The 9,523-nt window shown below is 39.2% G+C and overlaps 1 protein-coding gene across 1 annotated transcript in view; it reads right to left on the bottom strand.

Annotated features, from left to right (window-relative positions):
* Nucleotides 1–2,294, bottom strand: part of LOC118336908 (glycogenin-1-like) — a 7,135-nt gene extending 4,841 nt beyond the window's left edge. Inside the window, exons 1-4 of the mRNA XM_035673672.1 lie at nucleotides 2,122–2,294; nucleotides 1,844–2,018; nucleotides 1,541–1,703; nucleotides 23–149 (exon numbers count right to left, since the gene is read on the bottom strand). Coding sequence (XP_035529565.1) covers nucleotides 23–149; nucleotides 1,541–1,703; nucleotides 1,844–2,018; nucleotides 2,122–2,294 — 638 coding nt within the window. The remainder of the gene's footprint in view (nucleotides 1–22; nucleotides 150–1,540; nucleotides 1,704–1,843; nucleotides 2,019–2,121) is intronic.
* Between the last annotated feature and the right edge of the window lie 7,229 nt (nucleotides 2,295–9,523).

Raw genomic sequence — 9,523 nt, 5'->3', positions numbered from 1 at the left:
GTGTGTGTGTGTGTGTACTGACTGTTTGAAAGCTGGCAGGTAGGAGTAGATGGCGATACTGCTGAGGTTGTAGATGAAGGGAAGGTGTTTGGATATATCTGCTGTCGCCCAGGTGTTAAAGAAACTGTTGAGAACCCCCTGATCTCCACCTGCAGACACGGACACACACAAATTCACTCAGAATAACAGTTTTAGACATAAAGTGAGAGGTAACTAAGAGCTTAAGAGCTCTGGTTTGGCATGTGAAACTACACAAACCTTCCTTCAGGATAGCAACAGTCATGTAAGAATGATTCTGTGCTTTTGCAAGGGAAGGGGGGCTTCAAAGAAAAGAAACAAGCTAATGAATGAAATGAAACTTATTTTAGTGGACTACCTTCCTAAATTAATTGATATTCCAATTCACCATATCTGCACTCTCATCTCTAGCTGTTGAAATCCAGACAGACACACTCATACTCGTACCAACCTGAATGGTCAACACCACACACACATACCGTACATTCCCGGAGACTGTGTCCTTTTCTGACGAGTATAAATAGAAACTGAAAAGTGTTGACAACGCTGTGAGAGGATGCTGCACACAGCGAATGACAACATATGGCGAAATCCATGCACACGCTCACAAACAGATGGCAGATGTATGTGACAGTTCGCAGCAGGCAAAGAGCAGGGGTGAGCTGGCAGTGTGAGGACAAGGTTAGTCCAAGTCAGGGTTAAGACAAGGACGTGTGGGGTAACAGTTTATGTTCAGCCTGTCATTAAGTGAAGGAAGATTCACTTTAGCTATATTTATTGTTTCTGGTGTTCACACAAGGTACTGATGCTGGTGAACCAGTACTTGGGGCTCTACTGATGACCACAAAATGCTGGCTTCAAAAACACAAAGACTGAACCTGTCATGTCAAATACCAGTATTTTTAGCCATCAAATGTCCCACTCAGGATGAATTAGGATAATATCCCCTGACTTATCTGCAGTTATGACCAAATACCTTTAAAAACATCCCTGTCTGCCTTATTTGTACTTTGTGTTCAGCGCTTATTAGCAAATACTAGCATGCTCATATGCTAAATTATAACGATTTATGATATCTATACATGCTAAACATCAGCATTTTAGTGGTTTTCTACAAGAATAAAGCAGCTTTACATCGCTAACTTTACTTACTGCTGCACATTTTACAGATGTTAGGGGGGTGTAGTTGCCTTGACAGATAATATAGGCCTCTAGAACTTCAAAACTCAATTGCTGATGATGGTTTTTGCCTGGTTATGTCAATTGATTTACTAACAATTTGCTCAAATTTGAATTTTCATGCCTCTAGGATTCAATTAAACACCTGAATTCTATAGTGATCACACACACTCTATGTGGTGTAGGTTATACAAGCAATAGTAAGAACCCATTATCAGTCAAGACCATAGTTTTATCTTCATATTTCTATGCTTAGTTTTCTGCTTGTTATCAGAAGCACCAGTTCTCATTTCTGATAAGCCCTTAAGCGACAGAAAAAGAGATAAAAACACTCGGGTCTCACCATCGAAGCTGCCGTTTTCACTACAGAAGGCGAGCAGCTTCTCGTGTGTCTCATTGGACGGTCTGAAGACAAACACCCCAGAGTTGAAACAGTCTGGCCAACCAGGATCTGGAGCTGCAGACAGTTCCTCTCTCTCAAAGAGTTCATCTATATTTGACAGCACCTGAATAAATCAAAATAAATGTTACTTACTTACTTGCATGTGTTGAATTTCATTTAATTTTCTGAACTACTTCTTAACTCTAAGATGATGTTTTATTGCCGCTGTGTATGTTTTCTCCTATTGTCTGGTTTGCATCTCACCAATGTGTCCGCGTCCATGAACACACACTTGCTGTAGTGTGTGAGAGTCCAGCAGTGCAGTTTGGTGAATGTCACCCCCAGGTCCGGACGCTTCATCAGGGATAGATGAGCCGTATCGCCCGAGTCCATAACATCCACCACACGCACCTCATCAAAGATGGAGCGTAGTGCATCTCTACAACGCAGACAGTATGACTTATGTCAGCGTGTGTTGGAAATAATTAGTGTTTAAATAAAGCAGTGGTTCTAAAACTTCTTCTAACAGAGACGTGTGTTACCTGCAAGGTTCTGCAACATGAGGCCCTATCAGTGCGACCAGCTTCTTGGTTGTGTTGTGGTTCCGTAACGACTGGCCGAGAACCATCGCTCCCTTGGCGTAGTTGTCTGTTGTGGCGAGCGTCACAAAAGCTTGGTCTGCTTGGAGAAACAGAAACATACGGTTATCAGCCATGTGTTTGATGTGAATAGCTCCTAACAACACTTAACAATGGATTATTTCTGTATAGAATTAGCTTTGTCGAGAACATTTCTTTTACAAATGTCAAATATTCATTGCAGAACAGAAATCTGTGACATTTTTGGTGAAACTGACAGCAGCTATGAGCTCACAACAGCCTCATAACTAGTAAATAACGTGGGGGAAAGAAATGTATAAAGTGCGTTTACTTAGGTTTCATACTCAAGGACAACCATGAGAACGTGGGTAGTTTATAAAAACCATCAAAACCGACACATTACAGTGAACTCTTCACAGCCTTTTCTTCCCCCAAATAAGGAAAATGGGATGCAGCCAAACTTTAAAGCTCAGATCACCATAACAACTCGCAAGGAAGGGTTACAATGAGATACACCAGTCGATTCATGGGCAAGAATCTCTCAAACAGCGGGCAGAACGCCAGCAGGGACCGACGGGGTTAATGAAAAACTTCATGAGAACTTCTGCTGCTTCCCCAAATCTCATGCACACTGCTTTTGTTATTAGGCTTTATATTCTGTGCTACACTGTTACAGTAATAGATGACCTATTAATCACGCTGATGCTAAGATAAACAATTTACACTACATATGTAAATATACAAATGTCTCTATTTTTATTACCTTAAAAGACACCGTCCAGCATTTCTTTTTACACGTATTATTAAAGTCAAATAGAAATGGTAAGAAAGCAACATTTTGTGTACTGTCTACTATATAGTTGTAGCTTAAACTAATGTTGCCCTTGTACAGTAAAATACATTAAATCTATATACCCTTTTCCCACTTTTCCTCCAACAAACATGAACTAACCCCTCAAATCCACTGCCCTGTCCTGTCTATGCTGTATAACCCACTGCACCAGTACCAGTATGTCCAATTCCTCTGCAGGCCTTTTGTGTGAAGTTCAGTATCTGATGAGTCTCTCTGTCACCCCCCCCCTGCATACATTAACAATTATAGCAGGGGGCACAGTGTCTTGCTGTTCTAGTGAAAGCAGGCCCAGAGCCAGCAGACAGTATTCATCAAGCTGAATGTGTGTGTGTGTGTGTGTGTGTGTGTGTCTGTGTCTGTGTTGCAAGAGGCTACAGGGAAACCTGACCTGGGGACGTAGTGTTGTACAGTTGCTAAGTTCTGTTTCAAGGAACTATAAAGCGACTATAAGAAGAGTTTAAGGCTGGTCTCGCCTACAAGTCAATACAGGAAGCATGTGTTGTGTTCCCACAGAGTCATCTGTGGCTTCATATAACCACCTGACTCACTACACCTCTGGCTCTGACATGTTTCAAAATGATAAAGTCTAAAGATATTTATGAGTTTCCCATCCTGGTAATGGTAGACAGATTGAAAAATGCAATGGAGAATCTATAAATATTCAAATGTCAAATGTATTGTTGAATGCAAATGAAATATACAGAATATATACAGAGATGTAAACTATAAGGATTGTTTTTTGTATGTAACTTTATGGTAATATGTTACTCTGCATTTCTGCCTTTACACACTGTTATCAGTTAAAATAACTTTTATACTCATGTGTAGTAGTAATACACTAATGGTAACAAAAGCTGTGTGGGCCTTTCCGAGTGTAAGAAAAGGCCACACACTGTGGCGCACGTAGACACAGAGAAACAGCTAGTCAAGTTAATTAAAGACCCCACCTTAACCCCGGAAGTTAATAGCATCCTCTTTAAAAAATAAAAGCATGACCTGAGCTATGGAATAAAGTTAAATCAATGAACTGGGGAAAAGTTTTAGATATTTGGAGAACCATCAGATTCTTTTTGTGCACTAATCAGTAACAGTGGAAAAAAAAAAATCAATTTCATAACATGTGTGTTGGCAAGGCCTGATAACCGTTTAGGGGCCCCTATTGATCCCACTGTTTCCATTACTGACTGATAGGGCTGCAACTAACTATCATTTTCATTATCAATTTATCAGCCGATTGTTTTTTCTGATTAATCAGATAATCGTTTCAACTGTAAGTTGTAATTTGATTAAGTGCAAATGTATTTAGAGATATATACCATGTAAATGCAATATAAACTGAACAAAGTTCTTGAAACTAGATTTTATTTCAGGGCTTCTTTACAAACAAGAGCCTCAAGATTATGTAATAATGCAGGTGTCAACATACAGGAATAGACATTTTGGGAAATATGTTCATTAGCTTTCTGGCCAAGACTTAGATGAGAGGATCGATACCACTCTCATGTCTGTGGTGTAAATCTGAAGCTACAGCCAGCAGTTCTGTTTTCAGTCTTTGTCTAAAGCTAAGCTAACCAGCAACAATTTAGTGTACATGGAGAAATCATCAATGTTGGTAATGCAATGTCAGTCATTTCAACTTGCCCACTTTGTGACACCCAGTTGTGCAGTGTCACAATCCCACACTTCCACTCTGACTTTACATCAGCTGTGTGCACACTTATTAAACCTCACCAATATGAGTTATAGCAATAATATGTACCAGTTGTAATCGTTGGTACGAATACCGCTGTAAATAGTTACACAACTAAATGTTAACGAATAAATTAGAGAAAGATTTGTTTGAGATTAATTTACAAAACGCGACTTAACACTAACAAGAATTTTTTTCAATGGCAAAATTGTTCCCACTATCTTCACAGTTTTTTTTAATAGCCACATTTGAGCGTTTAATCATGTTTATGTGATATATTGATCCATCTTTTTTTTAAACTCTCAAGCATGGATTGAGTATAAACAAAGTGCTAGTCTTAACATTAAGAATGAAAAAAATCCACTGCTAAAAAACTGGTATTTTCAATTCCCATCAAGACCTGAGTTTCCTTACTTTGTGATATTCTGGCATTTTTTTGTTGCACTCAAAAACGCTTAACTGTTGAATATGGGAAGCCGGATGCGCTCTTTTTTGTTGGGAACCGAGCAGACTTTACTGTGGTTCCAAAAGACCGCTGCAGCAGTTTCTCAGTCAAATCAACCTCACAACCTCAAACAGTGTCCACAGCAGCTACTGCGACCCAAGCATGAACCACTCAATCCAGTTGCCTCCTATTCAAGTCACATCCGAACAGCGTGCGTCTGCACGCTGCATGTAATAATCGCGATGCCAAGCTTTCATCAATTCGCGGATATTCATTGGTGAGAACGGGTCAGTACCGCGCGAAGCCCGGTCCAAGATCCCCGGAGCGACGAAGGGCCTCGGTATCGGTGTCAGGTGAAGCGGCTGCGGTGTGCCGATCGAGCCCCGAGTGGGTCAATTACCTGACAATAGGTGCCGTTGAAGTAGAGTCCGGCCAGGGAGCCAGGCGGTCGTAGATCGAGCAGAATGAGGGTTTGACTGGCGAAAAAAATGGCAAGAAGCTTCCACCAAGCCATAGGGAGCAGTACCAAACACAAAGAATTAAGCCCCATCAATTTTCCGGGTACATGTGACCAAAGTTGACAGGTTCACAACGCCCACTTCTCATCTCGTCTCTTCTCTCATACTCTCATCTCACTCTCTCTCATACTACTCGCAAATTCACAATATCTCTAAAATTATTGATGACAAATAATAAGTATAACACCGCTTTAATGTTGCAGCAGATGAATATGAGGCTAATATTAACTACTTTACATACTGCTAGTTTGTTTAATCTCTAAATCATTTTTTGATCTTTGATTTTTTGATTTTTCTATTAATAATCAAAATCTACAAGTAACTAGTAGGCCTGTACAACTACAGCTGTCAGATTAATGTAGCGGAAGTGTAAAGTGGCATACAATGGAAACACTTAGTGTAAGTAAAGTACAAGCACCTCCAAATTGTTGGCTGTATAAGTAAAGTACTGAAATAAATGTACATTATATACATAAAGCTACAGTCCTGGAAGTTTCCCATAGTTTTATAAAACCCCTACAACTAAGGAAAAACAAGAAGGCACTAAAACTGTAAACTCTTTGCCCTTTATTATATATTTTTATTGTTGTAATAAGGCTTATATTACCAGAGTTATTTTACTCTATGTACTACATTTGTCCACTATATTTTCACTCCTATTTCTTTATGCTTATTAACGTTTTTATTATTGTAAGGGGGAGAAAGAAATTTCTGAGAATCAAAACAGGAAAAGTAAAAGAATCATCTAATAGTGACAATAAATAACAAAAGTTGCTTGCAATGCTTCCCAGTGTATGTAGGCCTTTGTTTGTCTTTTCCTGCCTAATCGCACTCAGGAATAAAGAGTATCCCAAGAAGTCATACAGATGACACAATGATACAAACAGCAGTGAAAAGAGATACTCGTAACTTGAGTATTTTAATTTTTCATCAGAAGTTGTCATCAGAAGATTAATTACTTTGTGTCTGATTACAATCTGGTTTTAAAAGGTTGTCAAAAAGTTGTTATTACAGTTAATATATATGATGTGTGTCCTGTGTGTTTCAGTTTAAACAGTGAACGGCGTCTGCAGCCACAGCAGCAGGATGAACCTCACACTGGTCTACTTTTCTAAGAAAACAGGAAGATCCTCATTACTCCTTCGGCTTGAGTCAGCACTGCTTCTGTGTGGTCAAGACTTCACATTACAGCCGAAAGAAGCATTAAGGCCTCAATCAAACACTTGATACTTGGCCTATAATCTCAGGTTCATTTGGACTCTGGAACCTAAATGAGAAAATAATTTAGTTTATCGACTTTTACTGAAATCAGGTAGTGATTAAATTAGCATTTTGTGTTATTTCTTCACAAAATTCTGTTGTCAAGATCACAGACTCCATGCAAAATTGCTATAAAAATGACTTATTGACACGATAAGGGATCTCTTTACAGAAAATATGAACAGGAGGTTGATTAAAGCATCTAATGATGACAAATTGATTCAGAAGAAGTGTTGAAGGCTTTTAAAAAGATTCTTCTTCATGTGTTTCTTCCAGTCTTCTCACATTTTCTCATTTAACATCTGGATTTCCTATGTTTTGTTATTGGAAATGATTATGGCTCAACTTAAAACTAACCTGTGCAACAGAACTATGATATTCCCTTAAATTAAACTCTTTAACTGCAGTAATAGAAATACCTTAATCACTTTGTATATGTTTTCAGACTATTTAGGCCCTTTTATGTGTGTTTATGTAGTATGTGGTTTTCACTCTATTCACCTTTCTGCGCAGGTGTTCTGACATGCCAGTGAATAATGCAGAAGGCTTATGAGAAAGTCTTTGGCTGGCTGTTACAACTTTTACACCAGCAACAGATCCTGGCTCAGGGTCCACAACCAAAACCGTGGCTGGTACATCAAAGGCTGGAGGTGGAGCGCTTGCCTCAGACCGGCGATTAGGAGTAGAGGGTAACCGGAGAGCACCTCAGAGTCACAGAGTGAAACTGAGCTGATCAGGTGTCTGAGATGATGGAGTCCCGGAGCTGTGAGGATTCAGAGGCGACCTTTAGATTCTGTGTGACTTTGTACTAAATAGATATAAAAATGTCGTGTTTGTCTGAACTAAGAGAGGAACAGAGAGGTCTTGTATCTTGGTTTCGGCTTGATTATGAGACTTTTTGTGTGTCTTTTTGAGCAGCGGTAGAGGTGAAAGGAGAAGCAGGTAACAGAGAGGAAGGAGGGGAGGAGTGAGGGAAAAGGGGTTAATAGAGAAGGGGATAAGTGAAAAGGAGGGGCTGGGAAAGGAAATAAGGAGGAAAAGGGGCCAAAAGTGATTTTGAGTCTGCAACAAGGTGATTTTCTACTTTGGACTGGCCCTGCTCCGAACTCTAAGCCCTTCAGCTTGCCTGGGACTGAATGTAAGCTCCTTACTTTCCTTACATTACACTTAGTTTCTAACAACCTTTCTGCACAATGTAAAGTTGGCAATCTCTACTATACTGCAGCTACAGAAAGATATTTCCTGCAGCTTTAAAGTTCAAATAACACTGATTTAGGAAGAAAAATGTATAGAGACAAGGAGGCAAAATATAGTATAATCTGCTACTGTTTTAAAGCATTGCTGTGTGCTTGAATAAGGAGTGATTGGTACAGTAAAGCGGGAACGTTGCTGTGAAGTGGGGCAGTTTAATCTAAGTGATGCAGTTGGCTCTGTGCCTCAGGTTACAGAGCATTGTTTAGCAGTAAGGCAAACTATGCAGGCAAACACAGGCCTCATGTTTTAAACATGTTTGACAGAAATGCAAAATGTGAGCGTGGTCCGTTCAAAAAACCTGTAACGAAACACATTGTGAGAAAAATTCATCCTGAATACATTTCTACAAGATGCAGCAACAAGACAGTGTATGTTTAATAGTTATTGTTTTTTGCTTATTAATTGTATAATTATTGTTAATTGAAATCCCTCTTTAACTGATGACTATTCAAAATATGCCCTGAGCTGAGCCTCACAGGTAGCACTTACTTCTGTGTACAGTCGCAATAAATATTTACTCAAACAATTAGACATTTTTGCCAGTACACTTATTCTATTTCTTGTTGGGACTTAGATGAGTGGATTTGTTTTTTGTTTTTTAAATGTTATAGGAGCCAAATGCCTACGTCTAACTATTAATGAATAATTCTATACGAGAATAATTGTTAAATATAGCTATTATTTCATTTCAGCTATGTAAAAGGAAGGATTTTTGCTGTGTACTTGGGGAATGCGAAAGACAAGTAAAACGTCTGAGTAGACATGCGACTAACCCTCAAAACCTTCAGAAACTTTGAAATTTGAGCCAATTTAGTTAAGGGTTGGCAAGGTTAGCTAATATTAGCATAAATCATATAGTCTGAAATAGCTAGCCCTAAAAACCATGAATGACAATTCAAGATTATTTCTTGTTCAGGATCAGTTGCCAGTGTAAAAAAGGCCCCACAGCAGCACCTACTGCCAAAATGTGGACATAACACAGTTTGAATTTGCCACACTTGTTACTAAATTGTCCTTGTTAGTGTTTTCCTTATAATGAATTTATTTCTTGATTGCTATTTATATCTTCCATCCCTATCTGCTGTCCCTCACATTATAACTATAATGCTGTAGAAATGTTGATGCTTTCTCTTCTGTAAGTTTGTAAGTCTGTAAGTCAGACATGTGCTTTAACAGCAGATCAATTGCCCAGAAGAGACAAACAGATTAACCTCTTTCTGTGGACAATAACATGATGACACAGCTGAGGTGTTAAATGTTAACTGTTCAGACTACGCCTGTCCCAGGGTCCAGGCAGGCCAAAGGTCCACTCTGTGCCTCTCCCA

This window comes from Morone saxatilis, unplaced genomic scaffold, assembly GCF_004916995.1.
Source record: "Morone saxatilis isolate NCDOM2014 unplaced genomic scaffold, NCSU_SB_2.0 Contig3, whole genome shotgun sequence".
Lineage (NCBI taxonomy): Eukaryota > Metazoa > Chordata > Actinopteri > Moronidae > Morone > Morone saxatilis.
Note: the sequence above shows the minus strand (reverse complement) of the source record. Positions and strands in the feature narration are given on the sequence as shown.